This window comes from Cucurbita pepo, chromosome 8 (assembly GCF_057944985.1).
Source record: "Cucurbita pepo subsp. pepo isolate OVF chromosome 8, ASM5794498v1, whole genome shotgun sequence".
Lineage (NCBI taxonomy): Eukaryota > Viridiplantae > Streptophyta > Magnoliopsida > Cucurbitales > Cucurbitaceae > Cucurbita > Cucurbita pepo.
The window spans coordinates 11,942,678-11,966,406 of record NC_141805.1 but is presented as its reverse complement, the minus strand read 5'-3'; the positions used below and the strand labels follow the sequence as shown (position 1 = coordinate 11,966,406).

General features: G+C 36.4%; 3 protein-coding genes, 1 long non-coding RNA gene and 1 pseudogene across 7 annotated transcripts; 1 reads left to right on the top strand and 4 right to left on the bottom strand.

The window, feature by feature from the left end:
• Positions 1–251: 251 nt before the first annotated feature.
• Positions 252–4,453, bottom strand: ATSIK (Protein kinase superfamily protein). Of its 2 annotated transcripts, none has more exons than XM_023684973.2 (5): positions 4,274–4,453; positions 2,368–3,045; positions 1,384–1,641; positions 1,176–1,295; positions 252–1,097 (listed from the first exon to the last, which is right to left on the bottom strand). In XM_023684973.2, the coding sequence occupies exons 2-5, from the start codon at positions 2,998–3,000 to the stop codon at positions 471–473; spliced, it is 1,638 nt and encodes a 545-aa protein (XP_023540741.1). In that variant the 5' UTR covers positions 3,001–3,045; positions 4,274–4,453; the 3' UTR covers positions 252–470. The 2 variants fall into 2 exon arrangements, with proteins under 2 accessions (XP_023540741.1, XP_023540742.1); XM_023684974.2 differs by having other exon boundaries at positions 2,368–3,013.
• A 2,143-nt stretch (positions 4,454–6,596) lies between these two features.
• On the bottom strand, positions 6,597–7,606 carry LOC111801019 (uncharacterized). The gene is made up of 2 exons (XM_023684975.2): positions 7,025–7,606; positions 6,597–6,949 (listed from the first exon to the last, which is right to left on the bottom strand). Exons 1-2 carry the CDS (start codon positions 7,346–7,348, stop codon positions 6,698–6,700), a joined length of 576 nt encoding a protein of 191 aa, XP_023540743.1. The 5' UTR covers positions 7,349–7,606; the 3' UTR covers positions 6,597–6,697.
• On the bottom strand, positions 7,256–8,791 carry LOC111801008 (RING-H2 finger protein ATL74 pseudogene; annotated as a pseudogene). The gene is made up of 2 exons (XR_015422050.1): positions 7,966–8,791; positions 7,256–7,385 (listed from the first exon to the last, which is right to left on the bottom strand). The product of XR_015422050.1 is annotated as an RING-H2 finger protein ATL74 pseudogene (transcript).
• An 891-nt stretch (positions 8,792–9,682) lies between these two features.
• Positions 9,683–13,509, bottom strand: LOC111801225 (serine/threonine-protein kinase STY13). The gene is made up of 6 exons (XM_023685254.2): positions 12,672–13,509; positions 12,151–12,283; positions 11,848–12,043; positions 11,438–11,562; positions 10,982–11,140; positions 9,683–10,225 (listed from the first exon to the last, which is right to left on the bottom strand). The coding sequence occupies exons 1-6, from the start codon at positions 12,890–12,892 to the stop codon at positions 9,932–9,934; spliced, it is 1,128 nt and encodes a 375-aa protein (XP_023541022.1). The 5' UTR covers positions 12,893–13,509; the 3' UTR covers positions 9,683–9,931.
• Positions 13,510–18,647: 5,138 nt separating this feature from the next.
• Positions 18,648–23,663, top strand: LOC147791558 (uncharacterized). 2 transcript variants are annotated; one of them, XR_015422313.1, is made up of 5 exons: positions 18,648–18,831; positions 18,947–19,018; positions 20,921–20,996; positions 22,592–22,634; positions 22,838–23,663. It is a non-coding gene; the product is annotated as an uncharacterized LOC147791558 (long non-coding RNA). The 2 variants fall into 2 exon arrangements; XR_015422312.1 differs by having other exon boundaries at positions 22,592–22,656.
• Positions 23,664–23,729: the final 66 nt, after the last annotated feature.

The window sequence follows — 23,729 nt, the reverse complement described above, 5'->3', positions numbered from 1 at the left end:
TTTTTGTATATATCATCATCAACCATTATGTATCGTCGTCATCCTTGATTTTTTACGTCCATCACTAATAAATATTGTCCACTTTAGTCTATTATATATCGTCGTCAACCATCCTGTTTACTATGGAGAGGGTTTGATCTCGAATTGGCTTGGCTACAATATCTCAAGCACACCTACTTTCATGGATCATAAGAGAAAGATAAGATATAAGAGGGAGCCAAAGGAGGAGATGGGAAGATGCAAAACAAATGTGTAAAATGGGTCTTTGCATCAGAAGATGCTGACCCCAATCCCAACCATAACTCAATTATATCTACAAAACCAAAACCTTTCCTTTTACAACACCACGGGTTGCATTTATCTCTTCTGTATTCTTTTGAATGATCAAAAAAGTTGAAAAATAAGTGTATATATATATATATATATATATATATGAAAGGAAAATAAAAGAAAACAATTTACATACACAATCAAAATCCTTCAACCCCAGTTCGCCGAAAGGTCGATGACGACGATTTTTGGCTTCCCTGTCTATCAAGCTCCTCAAGTGAATGTGAAGAACAGGCACGTGGGGGAAGAGTTAACGGCAAGGTTCTTCTAGACGGAGATACAGACAGCCGAGCACCCGAAGGTGGCGAAGGGGAGAAACTTAATCGAGGCGCTGGGGTGATGATACCATTAAGGCTTGGAGACCTTGAAATCTGTTTTCCAGCAAATGCTGCAGGTTCTTGCAAAGGAAACCGACACGAGTACTTCACGTCTTGTATGCTGCTAAGGCGTTCAACAATCGTTCTCATCGTCGGTCTCTCAGATGGATCTTTCTGAAGACATCTTTGAGCAATGTCAGCCACAATCCTAGACGCTTTAGACGGGAAGCGCCCTTTTAGCTGAGGATCCATGATCAGAGACAGTCGACAATCATCGTTGAGGAAAGGCCCGCTCCATTTAACTAAGTTTCGCTCTTCCTTCGGATGACGGTTATCGAGATTCCTCCTGCCAGTAAGTAGTTCCAGAAGAACAATTCCAAAACTCCAAACATTGCTCTTAGGAGTAAGTAACCCTCTCTCCAAGGTTTCCATTGATAAACTTGCACCCACCTGCATATATCACCCGAGTCAATCGTGCTCGTTGTTCGATTAGAAGAAAGCAAGGAGGCAGGCAATCAGTTTACTAACCACCGAGTTGTTCGATATCTCCGACTTGGGAATATGTCCGACGCATCCATATCCAGAAAGTTTTGCACTGAAGTCCTTGTCGATCTGTATGTTGGCAGTCGAAAACTCATTGTACATTGCCTGCAGATACAAAATCCCATCCTAAGACATTGGCCAAGTGAACCAAATCTCATGTCAAGTGTATTAATACGACCGCAAGTTCCGTTACCTGGAAAGGACCTTCTTCGTGCAAGAAAGTCAGACCTTGGGCAGCACATAGCGCAATTTTCATTCTCGAATTCCAGTCGATGAGGGGTCCGTCAGATCTCAAGTATAGAAGCCTATCCAAGCTTCCATGAAACAGCCTTTCATACACCAACAGCCTCTGTTCGGAGCCGTCGCGTGCATGGAAGCCGAGTAGTTTACAAAGGTTAGGATGTTGTAAAGAGGCCAGTGTGTTCACTTCATTCACAAATTCCCTCAATCCCTGGTTAAGCATAGTCATCACCTCATAGTTAGTTCAGGCTTCAACTCGAAACCAGTTTCAAATGCTTCCGGAGGTCAAATATTGTCCTTTATGAGCTTTCCTTTTTGGGCTTCCCCTCAAGATTTTTAAAAAGCGTCTGCTAGGGAGAGGTTTCTACACTCTTATAAAGAATGTTTCGTTCCCCTCTCCAACCAATGTGAGATCTCAAAATCCACATCTCTTCGAGGTCTAGCATCCTCGATAGCACTCGTCTCCCGTGGAATCTCACAATCCACCCACCTTCAGTGCCCACCGTCCTCGCTGACACTCGTTCCTCTCTCCAATCGATGTGGGATCTCACAATCAGCAAAGACCCTAGACCTCGAAGGGGGGTGGGATTGTGAGATCCCACATCAGTTGGAGAGGGAAATGAAACATTCTTTATAAGAGTGTGGAAACCTCTCCCTAGCAGACGTGTTTTAAAAACCTTGAGGGGAAGCCCGAAAGGGAAAGCCTAAAAAGGACAATATCTACTAGCGGTGGACTTGGGATGTTACATTGTATCTGGAGTACCGAGTAGAGCAGACAAAATAGAAATCAACCAGAAAAAGAACAAATTTCCAGAAAAAATGATAACCTCACAACCACTTTGAACAATCTTTTAGGCAAATAATTTATAAACCACCTAATGTGAAGTGCAACCTAACAGATAATATCCAGTTCATCCAAATAAAGTAGCTGTAGTACCTGATTTGATGAATAAAGACGAGTAACATTAGCCTCAAACTTCCTTAAGCTAGAAGAATCATCTCCAAAAGAAGCCTTATATATAAACGACGAGAGACCTTCGGACACGCAACGATCAGAAGAAAAATTATGGCAAGCAGCCGATACTTCTTCGAACGAAAAGTTCCGAAGTGATCCCGTAGGAGGCAATGGCAAGGGTCCCGATGAATATAACGGCCCACTAGACGTGACCGATTTAAAGCTTCCTGAAATTTTCAAAGAAGCAGTAGCCTGAGGTGAAGGAAGGGGCAGCGGTTGTGGACCTGAGGATTTTTGCTCCTTATTCAATCCAGCATTAAGCTTCGACTCCTCGTGTGCATCGTAATCCGTCGCTGCAAGAGCGTCCTGTTGGGCATCGTCGAGAGACGAGGGAGCAGACAATGCCCTGGCTCTATTGCTGGATATTTTATTAGCTGATTGAACAGGCTTGACTCTGGTTCTAAAGCTTGGTGGTGCGGACTGCAAGGATCTTGTTTCAAGCTGGGGCTCAGGGAGCATAGTGGGCAAGTGCTCCTCCTTAGGATTAAGGGGTTTAACATACGCAGGCTGATCGACCTTTTTCTTTTTGGTCTTCCAAACAGCGAAACAGGGCATCTTTTTTCAAAGCCTATATACAAATGGTAGGCTTCTTGGATTAATCTGCACAAGGAATTCATACACCAAATATCTCAAATTGGCTAAACTTCAATGCACATAACAAACAAACACATACACATTGAGCGCTTCTTGTATGAAATGATCTACCGATCTATTACAATGATCGAGGAAGGTGTAATAGCTCAAGCTGACCACTAGCAGATATTGTCCTCTTTGGACTTTCCCTTCTGGATTTTCCCTCACGGTTCTAAAATGCATCTACTAGGTTGAGGTTTCCACACCCTTATAAGGAATGCTTCGTTCCCCTTTCCAACCGATGTGGGTTCTCACAATCCACCCCTCTTGGGGGCCAGCGTCCTTACTGACACACCGCTTGATGATTGGCTCTAATACCATTTGTAATTGCCAAAGCCCACCGCTAGCAGATATTGTCCTCTTTGGAATTTCCCGTTAAGGTTTTAAAACACGTCTACTACGGAGAAGTTTCCACACCTTTATAGGGAATGTTTTGTTCCTCTGTCCAACCGATGTGGGATCTCACAATCCACCCCCTTGAGAGATCAGTGTCCTTGTTGGCACACAACCCAATGACTAGCTCTAATATCATTTGTAACCCACTACTAGCCAATATTATCCTCTTTGAGCTTTCACTTCCGAATTTCCCCTCAAGATTTTAAAACGCGTCTACTAGAGAGAGAGGTTTCCACACCCATATAAAGAATGCTTCGTTCCCCTCTCCAACAGATGTGAGATCTCACAATCCACCTCCGGACACCGCCCAGTGACTGGCCCTGATACCATTTGTAACTGCCCAAGCACACCACTACCAGACATATTGTCATATTTGAGCTTTCACTTCCAACTTTCTCTCACGATTTTAAAACACGTCTACTAAAGAGAAGTTTCCACACCCCTACAAGTAAAAGAATACTTCGTTCCCTTCTTCGACGTGGGATCTTACAAGAACATACGAAATCAAACACCAATCCAATCCATCCAAAACATAATCATTCAACCCCCTTTTCAAAAGGGCATCTAAGAAAAAATCCAGAAAATTGTCTCCCCTCTCCTATTTCACTTTCAAGTATACAGTATAAACCACAATCCATAAGCAAATCTATAAACAATTCATAAACTCGAACAAGAATTCAAGGAACAAAGCTCAGATTACTAAGAACAGTGATCAAGAAAATCAAAACAGAAGGAAACAGCGAGAATTAAAACCCTACCAAACAGATCATAAATCAAGAACTCAAGGCAGAATACAAACCTGGAAATGATCGAGTCATGCAATCGGAAGTGAAGAAGAGGACGAAAAGAAAGGGTGAAAGGGAAGAAGTGAAACTGATAGATCTTTGAAATGGAAAAAACCCAGAAAAAGACGATAGGAAGGAATAGTTTCTATGAAACAGAGATAGAGAGATGGGAACCCCAATGAGCAGTAGTCAAACCTACCGAACCCCGATTTATTTTTATTTTTTTTTAAATATTAAAAACCAAATTTTGTTTTTTCATGTTGTTTTACAATACTACCCTTCCTTTTCAGTTTCTTCTTTCTAAAAAAGGAGGGTGAATTGGTGAATTTCGATATATAAATAAAAAGTCTGCCATTTCAATGAAGTACGCCTCGATTGAAGTGACAGCCCAGTCAAAGTTGGAAAATCGTTGATATAAATATTATTTTATTTTATTTTATTTTTAAAAAAAAAACTAATTATTATAATAACAATAATTATAATTATTTATAGAAAATTAATAATAATAAAAGTTTTCAAGAAGACCTATGGAGATAGGTGTTTGACTACGAATCTGGACCGCTGGATGAGCGAGTGGGGAGAAGGTAAGGAACGGCCACGTTGAAACGGATGGTGGGACCCACTTGACGTATTTCTGATTTAATAAATTTAAAATGAAATTAAAAATAAAAACAAATGGAAGAGGAAGAGTAGAGGAAGGGGAGTCTCACGCGCCCAAGTGGGCCCCACCACCACTTTTTTTTTTTTTTTTTTTTTTGTCATTTGAATTTATTTTAATATTTGTTTTCCTCGCAACACACGCAACAATAATATTAATAAATAATTTTCAACAGTTCTTAGTTTATTACTACTTCAGCTTCAGGCTTCAATCCAAACATGAGCCCTTTCACGTTTGGCATTCCCAACCAGATTTGAAAACCAAACCAATTTCAGATGACATTAAGTCATTTAAAACCTTAAATGCCTCAAAAAGTATACCACTTTCTAGTAATGATTTTAAGGAAGACTTCTCGGTCAACTCGATGACTTCTATGAGAAAGACGATATAAAGATGTTCGAGTGCTTCCTACCGAAAACGACTAAGGAAAAAATATCAATGTCTATTTAGTTTTTAAATTTAATAATGTCTAATAAATTCTTAAAATTTTTATTTTGTGTCTAGTAAATTTTCCATAAATTTTAAAATTTTAAATTTAGTAGCTTCATTAATTTTTTTATTTATTAAAAGTAGAACTTTTCCCGACTAAATTTATAATTTTAAAAGTTGAAAGTCCAAATATATACAAATTTCACCAATTAAGTCGAGTGTAACTATGATTTTCCACAAATTGTGACTAATTCTTTTCATTTTCCTATTCAATCTGATTCTCCAATAAAAAGATGAATAGTCACTCACGATATATTGAACGACAAGTAACTTGATTAGTTTAAATCGAAATTGAGAGGAGGGAGTGACGATAACTTTACTTATCTCACAAAAGGGTCGGCCATGAATCGGCTTGACCGAGCCCTCAAAGGGTTGGCTCAAACTGGCCTTGTTGAGCCCTCAAGGGTTCCGATGGATCAAAAGATATAGTAGAAGATTTTAATATATGATGGTTATAGATGAAACTCCAGAGTCCAAGATGCAATTAGAAGTTGGGTGTTTTCGTTTACTCCCACAGGACTAAAAGCCCAAAAGTGGCTTCGACAGTAAAGAGGAAGTCTATAGCGTCATTCCGACCGTTTGCACATGAAGCCAACCACACACCTCCTTGCTATTGTCTTTATGATCTTATGATTTCCTCTCCTTTCTCGGTTGGAGAGGAGAGTGAAACATTCTCGGTATGAAAATCTCTCCCTAATAGACGCGTTTTAAAACCTTGAGGGGTAGCTCGGAAGGTAAAGCCAAAAAATGACAATATTTGCTAGCGGTAGGCTTAAACGGTCACAAATGGTATCAAACCCAGTCATCAGGTGATGTGCCAGGGAGGACGCTAGGACCCCAAGAGGGAGTAGATTGTGAGATCCTACATCGGTTGGAGAAGGGAACTCATCATTCCCAGCCCAAAAACCTTTCCCTAATAGATATCTTTTAAAACCTTGAGGGGAAGCTCTTTCAACCATTCGACCCTATAACCGTCAAAACCACTTTAACGCCGGACCATGAGAGTAAACAAAAACACTCAAACACTTAATGAAGTCCAAGATTGGACTTCATCGAGTTCCATTCATAACCAAAATGTACCCATAAGCTCTGCTGGATCATTGATCCATCATCATATGCTTTGATTGTAAGTAGCTTAAAGTTATGGTGGTACAGAATCAACAAGAACAGCAAAAAATAGAAAACAAGAAGAAAGCAAATAATTACCAAACTTACATTTATAATTATATGTTTAGTTGTAAAAAAAAACGAAGATCTGAGAAGAGGAAGAAAGAAAAAAAAAAAAAAAAAGTTACCAAAATTGCTCTAAATCTATAAGTTCCAGAAATCTGTCAATTTCTAGCAGTAAAAGAGAAAGCACAGCCATTAGCATTGCCCAAAGAAACTTGGATTTGTGGAACAATAAAACAAATAAAACAACGCACACAAGTAAGAAGGAACTCAAGCTAGGAATGATACCGACTCTCTTCACTGCGGCGCTGGCGCCAAATTCCGCAAGCAAATAACCCAATCCGACACCAAAAACAGCCGCGCAACTTGATTCCTGCAAATCAATCGACAATACGTAAATTGAAACTCCTCATTCCAATCAAAATCGCTATATAAAAAACTTACGCACCGCGCGGCCCAAACGCCAAGATTGATATTCAGTTTCATCGACTAGGTATGGATCCGGCATTTTGAAGCCAACACCGGTTTTCGATCGGCGACGCCGGAAATGTTTCTTTACGAAGCTGATTATTCTGGATTTCAAAGTCCGATGTTGTTGAACGAGGATCCGAGACTCCGATTTGGAATCCAGTCCGACGAGTAATTTATCCAGATTAAGAAGGCTTCGGAATTTTCCCGACGGACGTTTCACGGTGGCCTTGAACTTGATATAAAGGTCGTTCACCTTCGCATGTACCGTGATTTTCCATGACCGCCGGTGACCTAACGCCATTGCAACGACACAGCCACTGCCACTGCCACTTCCACGACTGAAGAAAGCGAAGCACGATAAATTAATCAGAATGAATGGAACCGGTCATTGTGATACTTTCAACTCATTGTTTGGGCCGGCCCATAAAATCTTAATGGGCTCCACCGCCTCATCATAATTCTTTAAAGCTTCATTGTGGGCCCAATCTAAATGGGCCCTTTTGGCCCATAGTACCTTAATTTTTATTAAATAATAAACTCAAACGTTTAATTAAAAAATAAAAATTTTGGAAGCTAATATTAAACCTTTTTTTGGGTCTAAAAATGATTGATGTCTCTTTTTTTTTTTCTAAATAAAAATATTCCCAAATAATATTAAATATAAATTTTAGAATATTGGATGAAAAATTAACGAGAAATGATATAATAGTGACAGAAACGTCACTAAATTAAATTTTAGATAAGTTTTTAAAATAATATAATTATTTTTTTAAACAAATTACAAAATTAAGAATATTTATTTTTTAATAACTTAACCCTAAAAATAAAAAAAAATCCTTCCGATGTTTTGTTGTCTATGGAGTATGTACACAAAATCCCGACCACAAAGAAAGGCTCTTCCAAAAAATAAAAACTAACGGAAAAATCAGAACAGTCCGTGGCTTGGCTAATTGCCACCACCCTCTACGACCACAACGACGTGGCTTGAAGCAGAGCCCTGCGGCGGCGAAACAGTAGCGCCGTCTCGTTTCCCTTTAACCGGTGGCAGCAGCAACGAATGGCGACAGTTGGGGCAAGAGGAGTGAGATAACAGCCACGTGTCAATACATCTGACGTGGAATCCATGGTTACAAATAGGCAACATTCTAACCTTGTCGCCCACTTCAAACTCCCCAAGGCAAATCGCGCAATCCGTACCCTTAATTTTCGCACAATCACTTCCATAAACCCCAACCGGAATCTGACTAAGTTCTCGCTTCTTAAGCCCAATCGCCGCCAAACGCGCCGCCGTCTCCTCCGGCCTCTCCGTACGAAACCGGAAGCCGAGGCTCAAAACGCAGCGTACAAGAGAGTTAACACCAAGAGCTCCAATTAGTGCAAATAAGAGCGCCGCCAGAATCACCACCATGTGAGCGTCGAGGTTCATCTCCCCGACATAATACGAGGAATTAGCCGTGGTGTTCCCCGGCACTGGCTCAGTGGCCAGAAGCCGGCGTGGCAAATTTGGGTCCATAAGTTCACAGCTGGGGAGGAATTTTTGAAGGTGAAGATAAAGGAAGGAGGTGATGGAATGATGGAATGATGGTTTGAGGTTTATCTTTTTTATTGAGTTCCAAAATCAGTGGGCAGTTCAGAGCTTTAATTAATATCTAAGATTGGGATTTTGTGGGAATTAAAAAAATGGGATTTTGGGAATTGTGGAAGTTGCTGATTGGGCAACGAGTCCATACCTTTTGAGTAGACAGCAGAGGTGTGCTAAACATGTAGATATTAGTGTATGTAGGTAAAGGATAAGGGAAATATCGCTGCCTGCCAAGTTGCCAACCAAAATATCTAACTTTATTCACACCTTTTTTTGTCTTTTTTTTCTTTTTTCCTTTTTAAGATTTTGTATTTAGAAAAAGAAAAAAGAAAAAAACAATACTTGAGAATGGAAGCTGGACGAGGTTAGGGTCGGAAATCATCCTTATTTGGTTTAGTTTGGGTGGCTACGTGGCAGAAAATGAGTGGTAGATTTTATATAGGCTAAATTAATATAAATATCTCCGTTTTATTTCAATAAAATCTTTATAATTTTAATTTTGAATAGAAGTAAGAAAATATCTTAAAAAATCTTTCAACAATTTATTAATATTTTTAAACTGTTTATAGGAATTTTTTAAAAAACTTTTTTTAATATTCTTAAAATAATTTTAAATTTTTTTTAAAAGATTTGGTAGTGTAGTATAAAGATAATCGATTAGATTTATGACAAAATATCATGATAAAGGAGAAGTCTCCATTTTAGAAAACGGGGAAGAAATCTCTTTTTTGTAACGAAAAAACGAAACTGATTTGACTCGACACAACCTAACAATGCATCCAATACTATTGATCTCTACCTAGAATGCATTACTAGATCTCTGTTCTATCGAACTATACATGCAACAACAAAGACGGTTTGACTGGGAGCTACAATTCTAGTTTATTGGATTAGGTTTCTATTTGATCATAGAAGCTTGAAACGTACCACTCTTTCGTCTCTAAAGTTTAAAACTAGTTCTAAATATTCCTCAAGTCTTTGAAGAGAGATTAAACGATCAACATTAGAATGATAATTGACGTTTTATCCACTACGAGTGAGATACTCTACACATGAGTATGATATATCCTTAATATTTAGCAAATTAGCAATGTGGCTTTACAACCCAAATCAGTTAAACAATTATTTGGTGAATGGGTTCCCCCATTGACATCCTCTCTTTTCCACAGCCTTCATTGTATTCATCATCAACGTCTTTGAGTCCTAGAATCCGGGTAGTCAAAATACATATGGATACACTACCACAGGCATGTCTTTTTCTCCATGTGGAAAAGAGAACAAGCTATTCAAAAATTATACCCCTTATTGCGAGCCCTTAGCCTTTTTAGTAGCAGCAAACAGTTGGCGAAGGAATCCAAACTTTCCTCTTGCTCGAGCGGAGAACTCGGATACAGCACCGTCGCTAGTCGTTGCTGTCTCGGTTGTATAAGATGCTTGTGAAGATAGCAAAGGAGGTGGGAGTGTAAATAGATATTCATTAAGCATCCGGATGATCTGGCTGAAGCTGGGCCTCATGTTGGGATCTTCAACCCAACACGACTGTACTATAAATGCTAGATCAGGAGGTATGTCGCCTGGAATACTAGGCCTCTCTTGCTGCATTTCCAGACCATAGCCTCAAATGGTTAGGTTAGATATTTCGGAAAACAAACGTATAATATGACAGAAGAAAATGGTCAAAAAGAACAGACGTTTTTGTTAGGAATCACAACTCTCCACAATAGTAGAATAATATTGTCCAGTTTGAGCAAAAACTCTCGTGACTTTGCTTTTAGTTTCTCCAAAAGACCTCGTACCAATAGAAATATATTCCCACTTATAAACCCACGATCAACCCTTTAATTAGCCGATGTGGGACTTCTTTCCCAACAATCCTACCCTCGAACAACGTACATCATAGAGCCTCCCCCGAGGCATATGGAGCCCTCGAACAGCCTCCCCTTAATCGAGGCTCGACTTTTTGTCTGAAGCCCTTGAACAAAATACATTCTCCGTTCGACACTTGAGTCACTTTTGACTACACCTTCGAGGTTCACAACTTCTTTGTTCAACATTTGAGAATTCTATTGACATGGCTAAGTTAAGGGCATGGCTCTAATACTATGTTAGGAATCACGACTCTCTACAATGGTATGATTTTGTCCACTTTGAGCATAAGCTCTCGTGGCTTTGCTTTTGGTTTCCCCAAAAGGCTAGTATTCCTTACTTATAAACTCATGATCAACCCCTTAATTAGCCAACGTGGGACCCCTTTCCCAACAATCCTCAACAGTTTTATAGCATGCAATCATTGAATCAGAACAAATCTGTGATAAAGATGAACAGAATGGAAAAAATTGCAACTTCTAGTACCTTGAAAGCAGCAGCATATGCAGCTTGCAAATTGGACATTCCTTCGAATGGCATTCGGTTTGTCAATAGTTCCCATAAGACAATTCCAAAGCTGTATACATCGACCTTGTTGTTGTAATGCTTCTTCTCTCCCTGGCGCAAGGTCACAGTGCTATACAACTACAGGGACAGACAAGATAGCCAATAAAACTTCATCTTAGAAAGAAACTGTGCAGGATTCACAAACCAATCAACAAGAAAGTAATCCTCCAAAAACAGATCGACAAACCATTTGACATCGAGATTATGGATCTGGAGAAGCGGGAGAGTCGTGTTCATTTAAAGATGCATAAAATTCTTACAACATAACAGTAACAATGAAATGCCAAAAATTAGACCTAAAACTTTGATCTTTCTTATAGCAATATTATGGGTAATGCACTTGATTTCATTAACAAAGAGTTCAAAGAAAAACACCTCAGGAGCCATCCAGCGGTAAGTCCCTGTTTCTGCAGTCATCATCTCAGTCACAGATTCTTCTCTAGCAAGGCCAAAGTCTGCAAGCTTCACAGACCTTTGGTTTTCCGTAAGCAACAAATTGTCTACATCGCAAGTCATTTATTCATGTAAGTAATATGACATGTTAAGAGAACCGATATATATGCCTATTTGTTCTAAATTGAAAAGCTTTGTATATTATTACTGGTTACATGCTCAGACCACAGTAAAACAGCCACAGAATTCATACGAACACGTGAAAAAGTACAGACGAGGAGCGTAGTTAGGCAAAATCGACAAGAGAACCTTCATGAATTTCAAGTTCATCACAAATTGCTATACTACATGTTCTCTAGCTTATAATAGAAAGGACACTCGACCGAGCATACCGGGTTTCAGATCTCTATGTATAATCCCATTGGCATGGAGACAATCCATAGCACGAGCAACATCCAAAGCAAAGTTAATAGCCAACCGAGGATCCAGCCGTTGCTTACGATTATTCATCAGATACTTCCTCAGTGACATTCCTGGTAATAGCTCTGTAACTATCACCATTAGTGGTTCTTTACAAGCTCCAATAAACTGCAAAGCAAATATCTTGCTATATTTGGTAAAATATAAAACATTGAATGTGTATACAACAAGAAGTATTGAACCACTGATGAAAACATCACATTTGGTTTCCTCACCTTGACAAGATTGTCATGTTTTACCCGGGACATCATATTAACTTCACGAGCAAAACGATTCTCAAGTGCAGCTCTTTCTTCTGGAGTACTCCCTCGATGAAGAACTTTAATGGCAACGATTTTGTTCCGATACCTGCAAAAATTGGGAAAACATCGAACCAGTGGAAAACGTCGTGCAAGAATTCGAAGCATGAACTAATTAAGATCAAAACAGGCTTAGTTACATGGCAATAATAATCTGTTTACGTAATTTGTTCAGTAATTGTCGAGCACAAACCATCTTTACACGTAGGTTAGAGCCACGGTGACTCGAGAATCAGGACAGTCAAAACCATTCCTAAGTGCAAATTGTAAGCGATTTATGTGCGGGACGGAGTTAAGTAAAAGCATATCGGATTCGCCAGTTCGATACATATGAAATTAGACTCATTATGACAACAAATTACCTACAAATGCAAATTGCTAAATTATCAGGTTCTTCAATCAAAGGCTGTAAAAAACAACAATGTTTACACACTGACCTGCCTTCATAAACCTTCCCATGAGCACCCTCGCCAATCTTGGATCCAATGAATAGTAATTTCGGGTCGACAAGAAGATTCTCATCAATCGTCAACTGTTGAGCCGTAATGGATCCATTTCGGCTGACCGATTTCCGTTCTGCGTCAACAGAGTTCCTCTTAACTGGCTGCTGCTCGGTTTCCCTACCATCTCTACCTCGATTCTTCTCGTTATAACTCATACTGCAACCTCAAATAATTCCCGAATTTCTCATACTTAAACGCTTACTTACTTCAATCCGACGAGTCTGTGGTTATCACTCATTCACATGTCTCGGTTTCCAATCAGAAGAACGTCTTAAAATCACCAAACTAAATCTCAGCTGTTGCAACCATTCATACTCAGTTACATATATGAACCATTCAGAGCAGAAAAAGCTTATACAGGTGAAAGAAAATTTTCAATCTATCGGACAGTATTTAATCCTTGTAAAACATCCGGCGAATCACCAGTTTGTAACTCTGCGCATAGCTTTGCTTGATTTCAAAGCCTTCTCATCCGCCTAACCCTAGCAAAATAATCAAACAAAATAACTTACAGTTGACGCCAAAAATTCCGAGGAAACTTTTCGTCCGCAAAAATCCATGGGGTCGTTATCTAACTTGGAGCCTGGAGCTTGATTCTTATTGCCATAGTTGAACAAGAATCTTCAGCCATAAGAGGGAAGGAAAACAAATACAGTAAAGCTCTACGTTTCTCTCACTAGAAACGGCACTCACTCTCTCTCTCTCTCTCTCTCTCTCTCTCTACCCACTGAGGAGAAAGAAGCACTCTGCTGCGAGATAATTCCAAGTTCTGTTCCGACGAGGACTTTGGATAATTTTGAAATGAAAATTCAAAACCCAAAAAATAAATTAAAATTAAAAACATTTATTATCCAATAAGGATTGCACACGTGGAGGGTAGAGATGTAACTCGCATGAGTGGTTTTGACGTTCTCGTTGCAATTGCTTTTGGTGGAATTAATCGTATCGGATTCAGACAAACCCATGCTATGATTCGCTTTCTATTCACATTATCATATTAAATATATATTTTTTTTTTAATTTTAAATTTTTGGATAGATTTATTATGATGTATAATTTTTTAATTAATTCTAATTCTAATTAAAAAAAAAAACAGTAACAATTAGTTACTTTAGTTTAATTAATTAAAAAATTAACCCAGGGTAAAAACTCAGGTATATCTGTAAGTCTTAATTTTAACATTTTTTATTAACTATCTAAATAATTATAATTGACGTTTAATAGCGGAGTTAAAAAAAAATTAGGTTAATTTATAATAAGAACATTTAGGTTGGGTTAAAAAAATGTTCCAACTCGAACGCTATATAATTCTTAAACACTCCTAATTTTGAAAGTCACATGTATAAAATTTACCTTCAAGTTTAAGCTAAAAAATATTCCAACTTCCCAACGTAATTTTTGCCTCGGTTAAAATAAAATTTATGGCGAAAATCTAAATAGTTACCTTTGTAAGTCTTTTTTTTTTTTTTTTTTTACATTTTAACATTTTTTATTAACCATCTAAATAATTAGAATGGGCTCTTGAATTTATTATTTAATAGCAGGGTTAAAAAAAATTAAGTTAATTTATGATAAGGACATTTGAATTGGGTTAAAAAATGTTCCAACTAAACGCTACATAATTCTTAAACACTCCTAATTTGAAAGTCACGTGTATAAAATTTACCTTCAGGTTTAAGTTAAAAAATATTCCAACTCGACCCAACGTAACTTTTACCTCCGTTAAAAAAAAAATTTATTGTACAAATCTAAATAGTTACATTTCTTTAAATGGATGGGACAAAAAAAAATTATACAATTCAATGTCACGCGGTTAAAGGGTGAGATCAGCAATTAATTTGATATATAAAGCTTTAAAATGAAAAAATAATAATCAAAGTAGTTAGTGGTTGATGTATATATATATATAATTGAATCGCTAATTATTCGAGAAATAGCATTAAATTATTCATGCATGATAACGTTAGTAATTAATAAAATAAGAAGTTAATCCAACATTAATATAATTATTAAATAGAGAGTAATATATATATATATATATAGATATATAGGGGTAGGTCATAGAGTCATAGGAGCGTGGTAGTGAAGAACTTGATGGACAATTGTTGATGGCGTGGGGCCCAGCAGTTGATGGTTGGAGTTGCCATTTCATCAAACTGTCTCCTCATTCGCCTCAGTCGCCATTTGGAGTTGCCCCCACCCCATCTCATTACGACTTAAAATCCCAAATTCTAAGCCTTCCAGCCGCCCCCGTTGCCCTTAACCATCTCATTATCCGTGATGTCCTATATTGGTTCGGGAGGAGAACAAACCACAATTTATAAGGGTGTGAAAATCTTCTCTCAGCATATGCGTTTTAAGACTTTGAGGGGAAGCCCGAAACAATATCTGCTAGCGGTGGATCTGGGCCGTTACAAATGGTATCAGAGCCAAACACCGGACGATGTGTCAGCCTTCTCGCTGTTCCCCGAAGGGGTAGACATGAGACGGTGTGCCAGTAAGGATGCTGGCCCCAAAAGGGGTGGATTTGGGGGCGGTCTCACATCGATTGGAGGAAAGAAAGAGTATCAGCGAGGACGCTAGGCCCCAAAGGAGGGTGGATTGTGATGTCCACCTTGGTTGGAGAGGAGAACAAACCACCATTTATAAGAGTGTGGAAACTTTCTCCTAGCAGACGCATTTTAAAGTCTTGAAGAGAAGCTCGAAAGGGAAAGCCTAAAGAGAATCATATCTGCTAGCGGTGGATCTGAGTCATTACACATATATATATATATATATATATATATATAAAATGAAGAGAAAAGGACGAAAAATAATGATAGAAATATAAGATATAAAAATGGAAGGAGCGATCCACCACTTCCATCAAATATGTAAAAAAAAACAATGCCTTCTGACCCCAAAAGTGAAAAGACCGAAGGGATTGATGGCTTTGCCTTTCATACGCGTGTTCTTTCTCTAACTTCAATGAACACCTTTTTTTCCAATTAAAATATAAAACACCATAAATAAATTAAAATTTAAAAAATAAATAATTAATAAATCCACATAAGAGTGTGAGATTGATGATACGCTAAAACGGACAATATTTACTAGAAATGAGCATGAGCTGTTACAAATGGTATCAGAGCCAAACATCGGGCGTTGTGCCAACGAGGACGTTGTACCTCCAAAGATGTGGATTGTAAAATTACACATTGGTTGGAGAGGGATGACGATATGTAACGGGTAAAAGCAGTCAATATCTACCACCAATGAGTTTAAATTGTTTATTTTATTTATAAACTTTTAAATTTACAACTGTCATTAGAAATATAATTAAAATTTATATTTAATAGATTATTGAAATTTTTTAAATTTTAAATACTTTTTAAAAATTTTGGCATCAAAAAATACTTACTAACTAAATTTATAATTTAACCCTAAATTATTATTTTATTAATATATTTTAATATGAGCGGAGATGTCACCAAAAATAAATTAATTTCATCATTAGTGGGTCTAATTTTGGTCGTCAAGTAGAACAACATGAGTATACGCACAATTTCTTTATATAATAACTTGGTTACAAAAATTAATTTAAATAAATTATCAAAGATTAAATTAAGAATTAATTAAAATATTAAATGCAGGGTAAAAAATTCATAAGTGGCCGCCTTGTCATTTTCTTTTGCGGATTCCCAAGCCACTTTACTTCCCAGATATTACTTCGTCTTTAATAATTTTTTAAAATATTTAATTTATTTTCAAATTTTTAATTTTGTGTGTAAAATATTTAATTTTATATCAAATAAATCTTTAAAAATATTGAAATTTTAAAATTAAATGATTTGTTAAATATATGTTTATATTATATGTTTAAATAAATTTAAAAAAAAAATCAAGAAAATTTATATAAAAAATATAATAAAATTTAAAAAGTTTAAAAATATCTAATAAATTTTTAAATTTTAATTTTGTATGAGATTTTTTTTAAGCATAAAAAACTTATTAAAAACATTTAAAATTTTTAATAAACACGACTGTCCACAGTGATATGATATTGTCCACCGAAGCATAAACTCTCATATTTTTACTTTGGCCTCATGCCAATGGAGAGAGTATCGTTGATTATAAACTTATGATCATTCCCTAAATTAGCCGATGTGATGGGACTTTCATCATCCAACACCTCCCCTCGAACAAAGTACGTCTCTCTTTAATCGAGGCTTGACTCGTTTTTCTTTTGGAGTCTTAGTCATTTTTTACTATGCCTTCAAGGAGGCTTGACTCCTTTTCTCTTCGAGTGGTTTGTTCGACATTTGAGGATTTACCAATCTATTGGCACGACTAAGTTTAGAACATGATTCTGATAGTATGTTAGATGAACACGACTCTCCTGGTATGATACTGTTCACTTTGAGAATAAGCTCTCGTGACTTTGTTTTTTGGTTTACCCCAAAGACCTCATGTCAACCGAGAGAATATTTTTTTATTATAAATTAATGATCATTCCTTCAATTAGCAGATGTGGTGGGACTTTTATCATTCAATAATACTATTTTTAAAGTTTAAAATTTAAAATTTAACTTGAACACAAAAAGAGAAAAAAATAAAAGAAAAGAAAAAGGTAATAAAAATAGGTATAAATTGAGGATGTGACAAGGACGGGAGCCAAACAAAGGAGAGGGAGAGATAACGTTGTCCAATAAAAATGGGAGATGTCGGCAGATGGGCAGTGGGTGTGGTCGTGGTCGTGGGAAATACCTACCCTTCTGATGGTGACCATCCCCTTCGCATAAAACGTGAACAATTCTTTATTCACTCGGTTCATATTCTTTTCTAAAGTTAATCACATCGCTTTACCTTTTATCACTGTTATTCCCCCATGGACCTTCCATTTCACCCCCTCCTTTTAGAAATATTCTTATTCTTTTAAAACTTACATTATTCTTTTATAAATATTTTAAAATTTTATGGGAGCAACAAATTTGTTAAAATATTGATCGTAGGGTTAAAATAAGGAGTAAATAAGAAGTACATGAATGAATCAAGACCACAAGTGAAATGAGAGTGATTTTGAAGATAGGATGACTAAGAAAGACTTAAAAAAATTGAAAGTTACTATGTATACCAACACTGTACACATTTATTTATCGTGGCTTAATTGTAGGAATTTTATGGTTAACTGTGCTTTGCTTGGACTAGTTTTTTTTCTTTTCTGTTATTTGAGTGAGGACAAATCATATTTGAATGACTCGTGTTGGTTTATGGGAATAGTTTTCATTCTTAAGAAGCGAGAATTAGGTAACCTGACTGCGTCACAAGAGAATGTTGGGATTATCAAGTGTTGAATCCATATTCCGAATCACGATAAAAAAACTGGACATGAATTGTAAAAAATTTGATTCCATCTACCTCATCTCTGAACTGAATTCAAGCCAAAAATTTGAGAAGCCGAGGTCGGAGACAAGAGAGATGAAGTCGAGGCCGAGGCCATCCGTTTTGGCCATAAATAAATAAATAAATATTATTTATCTCTGAAAATAGAGGGAAAAAAAGAAAAAAAAAGATATGGAGCATAAGAATTATTATTATTATTATTTTCTGGAAATAAATAAAAAAAACGTCGAGTAGAAATATAAAATAAATATATATACCGATGAAAAAATGAAAAAGTGTAAAAAATCTGTACATAATTTGGAGGATTATTCGAATTTCATGGGAAGAGGAACCCACTGAATATTCAATAATCCACGTGTCAGTTTCCAGTTGGCTTTCTCTTTGGCGGACGCGCCGAACGTGTCAGTGTATGAGGAGGGCGCGAAAATCGAAACGTATCAGCTATTTGTTTGCAACTGAATTAGCGGGGTTGCTGAATATATATATATATATATATAAGAGCGAGGAAGATTCTTGCCGCCAATTATTCAGAAGCACACGCTGCGTCCGGAGACGTACTCTACTCTCGTCTCTGTCGCGCACTATTGCCTCTCGCACTTCGCGCGCCGTTCTTCTCGTTTCGCTACCTGGTTGCTCAGGCTTCTCGCTACTCCTCCATCATGAAACTCCGCAGATCTGAATCAAGAAAATGCAATAATCGGCAAATGCTCAGGTTCGCTTTCTTGTTCTTGTAATATTACTGCATTTGGAATGATCATATCTCTTAAAAACGATGAGAATCATGAGATCCTAAGTCGAGTTGTTTCTCCTTTTTCCGTTTCTATTAGAGTTTTCAATAGCGAATAGTCATTGCTACCAGTTTGCAGCATCGGCGGCGGCGATGGCCACTTGTACACCAGGTACTACTACTTTCTTCATCCTTTTTTCTATTTTTCCCTTTCGTTATGTGTGTATGGAGTAAGTTTCTTTGTATAGGAAAATTAAATTGTGAATGACGAGGTTAGACTTTAATCTGGACGATAGAGTTCGTTGGAGTTTCCGCTCCGTTAATTTAGCCGATTGAGAAGTCTGTCTAACGCCACTCCAATTCTGTTTTTATTTCCTTAGGAGGCAATTTAGCAGTCGAAACTGTGATATAGTAATGAAAATCTGCCTTCGTACATAGTAAAAACCTTGTAGGACTAAGAACAGTCTGTGTGCAAGAACGAAGGTTTACAATTTCGCTCCACGCGATGGTTGCCAGAAGTAACTGATCTAGTAATAAGTGGTGGCTGGTCGCTCGCAATGTTTATACAAATCAAGAGTCTCTCCGGTTGCTGATCCTTTGGTTCCGAATACCGTGTGCCGTCTTTCGTTTCTAGAGCACGGCAGTGAAGATAAGTACCTTGGTTTTAACTTTACCATACCGTCGATCGTAACAATACTAACAGAGAAGTTCGAGTCAGCTTTTGGATTTCAACTCGCATCTTTGCTTCAAGTGTGAGTAAGTTTGTTCAATTTGGTGATTAAGTGGTTAGTGAAATTCTTTGACTCAAGAGGATTTTATTATTCCACGCGATCTATATTGAATTCCAGAGATGACTTTGCTATCTAATTGACTAAGTTCTTAAACTCTCACGGTTTCGTCTCCTCACCAATCGGTTTATCGAGACTTTTTCCTCATGTGACATGGCATCTAGAAACCGAGATGCCTCTTTTCTTTTGGTCTTCCGTGCGAATTGGCATTTCAATTCGGTTGCTTCTTTCTTTTCATCCCATACATCAAAACTGAAACAAAGGTTTATGAATAACATTATGTTTTGTTCTCTTTCTCGCATTACAGCCCCTTCTAGCGGTCCAAGTTTTAGTTAGCTGTCCATGCTATGTACATGCATAGGTGGCTATACGCACCATAAGATTTAAATTTATTCTCTTAGAGTTCCTGTACTACATTTGTCCTTGGTCAACAGAATGGTTCAGTGCAATGCGTAATAGTACTTCGTACTTACTCGAATAGTAGTAATTATCTTCACCGGCTCCCCTACCGTGGTATGAGGTTAGGTTAGCTAGTGTCAAAGTTCCCGAGGAAATCTATGCTCTAAGTATCAGCGATTAGAAGCGCTTTCACGTGGAAGCTATACCGTATATATTACCAACATAGGAACTCTGAATTAGAAAGAAGGATTCTGGTTTCTTAGGGAATGAATTATAATTGCTTGGACAGTCTATCACTCCCGTCATTGTTTTCTCCATTACAGTGTTTGGCCAAGAGGATATTCGAAGCTACCTATTGGGGACTGCCTGGCATTGTATTTCCTAGACGTATTTATTAAACCATAGAGACTCAGAGATCTGTATGCAATTACATATCGTCGATTAGCCCACCTTCGACATCTTGAGAGTGCAAGGTAAATCATGAGACCTATATTTAGGTTCAAGGTGTTCCACGCGAGTGAGAGGGCGACACCTTTCTCACCCAATGTCAAACAACCTACCTTGAGTATATTAGAAAAGACGTCATTATTATGGGACCTGCAAACCTAGACTGTAACTCCTCATTCATGCTTAGAATTTCACTGTAAGTCCTCGTACATGTTTGGAATTTCTCAATCAAGATACCTCCTGACTTGTAGGAAAGTATATCGTGTTAAAAGATATGCAACTTATGAAGTAATCTAAATTAGCAGCACATGAATTGTTTCGTCCGATCGAATTCAATATATTTTTTATAATCTACATTCGTATTGGACATATTGGTATATTTCCATCTCGACAGCCCTGTTAAGAGAGAGAAGATTTGTTAGCACTAATTAATTCTGCAGTGTTGCTTTTTTCAGGTGACGATCTTGCTCCCACAATCGCAGGGATCCACTGGAGGCATCTTGTGATTAGTTACAGGTACGTTAGATAAATTCAGAGCTAAACAATGTTATGTTCATAGGTGAAATCAATTTGAAAACAGATGAAAAAACTTAAAGTGAGGAGAATAGAACTGCCAGTATTAATAACTAAAAAGAAACTCATACATTCTAATTCTACTTCCTATTGTTATCCTTACGAACTTACTTTTGGGAACAAAACTTGAGTTTGAAAAAATGTTCTTGAAATTGTTTTATTAAAAATATCCTTCAATTTGGTACTTTCTTATAAAATTATTCAATAACAAATAAATAAATAAGTTTAAAAAGATAAGCTTAAAACTTAAAAACTACTAAAAAATAACCTTATCCTTAGTTCGGTATGAAACAGATGTTTCAAAAATACATCTCAAATTTCAAAATAGTTTCAAAAATATACTTTTAATTAGTTTAAAAGTTTCATTAATATTTTTAATTTTTTTTTGAAAAAAAAAATTAAAACTTCAAAAACAACTTTAAAATTTTTTAAAAAATTCAAAAATACTTTGATCATATTTAAGAAATATTCATAAACTTTTCAAAATAACATTAAAATGTTTGTAATATAATATGAGGTATTGATAGACGGTTTTAACCCGTATATATCGACCATAAGAAATATTTTATTTTATTTTTTTGTTCTAAAGGATGTTATTGCTAATTTTTTTAAAAAAAAAATCATAAATGTTAGAAGAGTATTAATGAAAGATTTTAAAGTTTAACCATATTTTTTAAACAAAATATTGACGGTTTTTTATCCAAAACTAAAAGTATTTTTAAAATTTTTCTAAAACTTGCCAAAAAAAAATTAAATTACACAAGGAACCTTTTTTTATAACTTAAGTTATTGTTCCAAATAAGTCTTTTAAGTAACCAATTTTTGGTTGGAACAATCTAAAATAAAAATTGTCTAGAAATTATTTTTATGCCTGTCAAGTAACCAAAACCAGTAGACTCCATAAGATCACTGTGCTGAAATGAAATTTAAGGGAAAATAAAAGAAAGTCGGATATGCTCATGACTCAGCTAGCTGGAGTAAGGAGTAAACCAATTATTATAGATCCGGCCATCCCCCTTCAATTATTGTAACAACCGACTGTTGATATTTGTGAAACAAGCTCAAATTCCTCAACGATTGTTTGAATTTCGGTTATAGGTGAGGGTATACACATTATTCGCTCGCTAAATTAGAAATGGCATGGAAGAGTTTAACATGTTGTTTTCTAGGGTAAGAAGACTTGGAAAAAGATTAAGAGACTAACTACAAATAAGTAAAAGAAATTCTTACTCATGGAATTCTCGAGTTCTTGACAGATTCGATCGCTCAACTTTTTTTAGCATGATTGATGTGGTATAAGTATGCTTAGAAATCGTATTGAGCAAAATCTCCGGGTAATAGAAGTGATTAATTTTATTTGAGAACTTTGATCTGTTAAAATTGATTAATGTTGCGTATAGTTTATATACTCGGTGGAATTAGCAAACGAGACAAGACAAATGAATCAGCGAAAGCATAATTTCACGTTGCTTCTTATTATATATGAATTCCGAATGGGTATGGAATTGTGATTGTGGCCTCATCATTTCATTTTTCAGGGTGTTGGGAGCGACATTCTCACTGGAATGAGGCCACGAATGGGTATGGAATGAAACCAAAAATAGTAAGATTCTAGTGTTATGGCTATTTTTGGAATTAGTATGGGAATATCATTTAATAATATTTGGAATAGAGGTTGAACTTTTATCAATATGGTAAAACGTGAATGCCACATTCTAATATGTCAAGGGAAGGAAGGAAGTAGTTGTTTAGTTTGTTAAAGGATCTTTTGGTCGAATGTGTAGACGGAAGCAACAACTACCCACCAACCAACTGCCCATTCTCTTGTGCGGAAAGACGCTTCCTGACCAATCTCAGTTCTCCATATTCCTTCCAGGTATGTATGTATATATATATATATAATATTTCATCATTTAATATCATTTTTTGTTTAAGTTTTATGCATTAACATAACATATGACCACCAGCACACCGCACACGCATACTTCACTTCACGATGTTCTTACCTCATTATTATATTTCCACCAAATTCAAACTAAATATTGAACACAATCTCTTTCCAAACTCAAAATTAGGTAGCCCACATATTTATTTAACCACTAGTTCTAACTATTGGGTTCTGGGAAACCATTATTGTGGCCACGACTGGAAATATAGTTCTCTATTGCTAGCCGCCTGCACTACCACCCTTAGTTAACATTATATTTTTGTCATTACGTTAGAATTTTCTATATCGGAGCATGAAAGTCTACAGATTCGTATATTCTATTGGGATCTACCACTTTTTCACTTATTTATTTATTAAATTCTATACATTTTTCATAAAAAATTGAACCATTTTTTCAACCATTAAGATTTTATTTCTTTGAAATTCAAGCTTATAAATAATATTTCCACTTGTGTTTAATTTTACTATTTGATTTTTATAAACATTTTACAAAGTCTATTTTAAAATTTGAATAAATAGTTTGAATTTGGCTAACAATTCTTTAAAAAAAACATACAAAGAAATGTTTAAGGTCGATACCAAACGTTTGATCCTTACGTCATATATTAGTTTATTTACTTGCCTGTTTTGGACAAACAAAAGTTTTATGTATACATATATACTATTTATTTGCCTGTTTACAAAAATAAACGCTCGAGACATATTATAGAATTACAATATCAAAATGG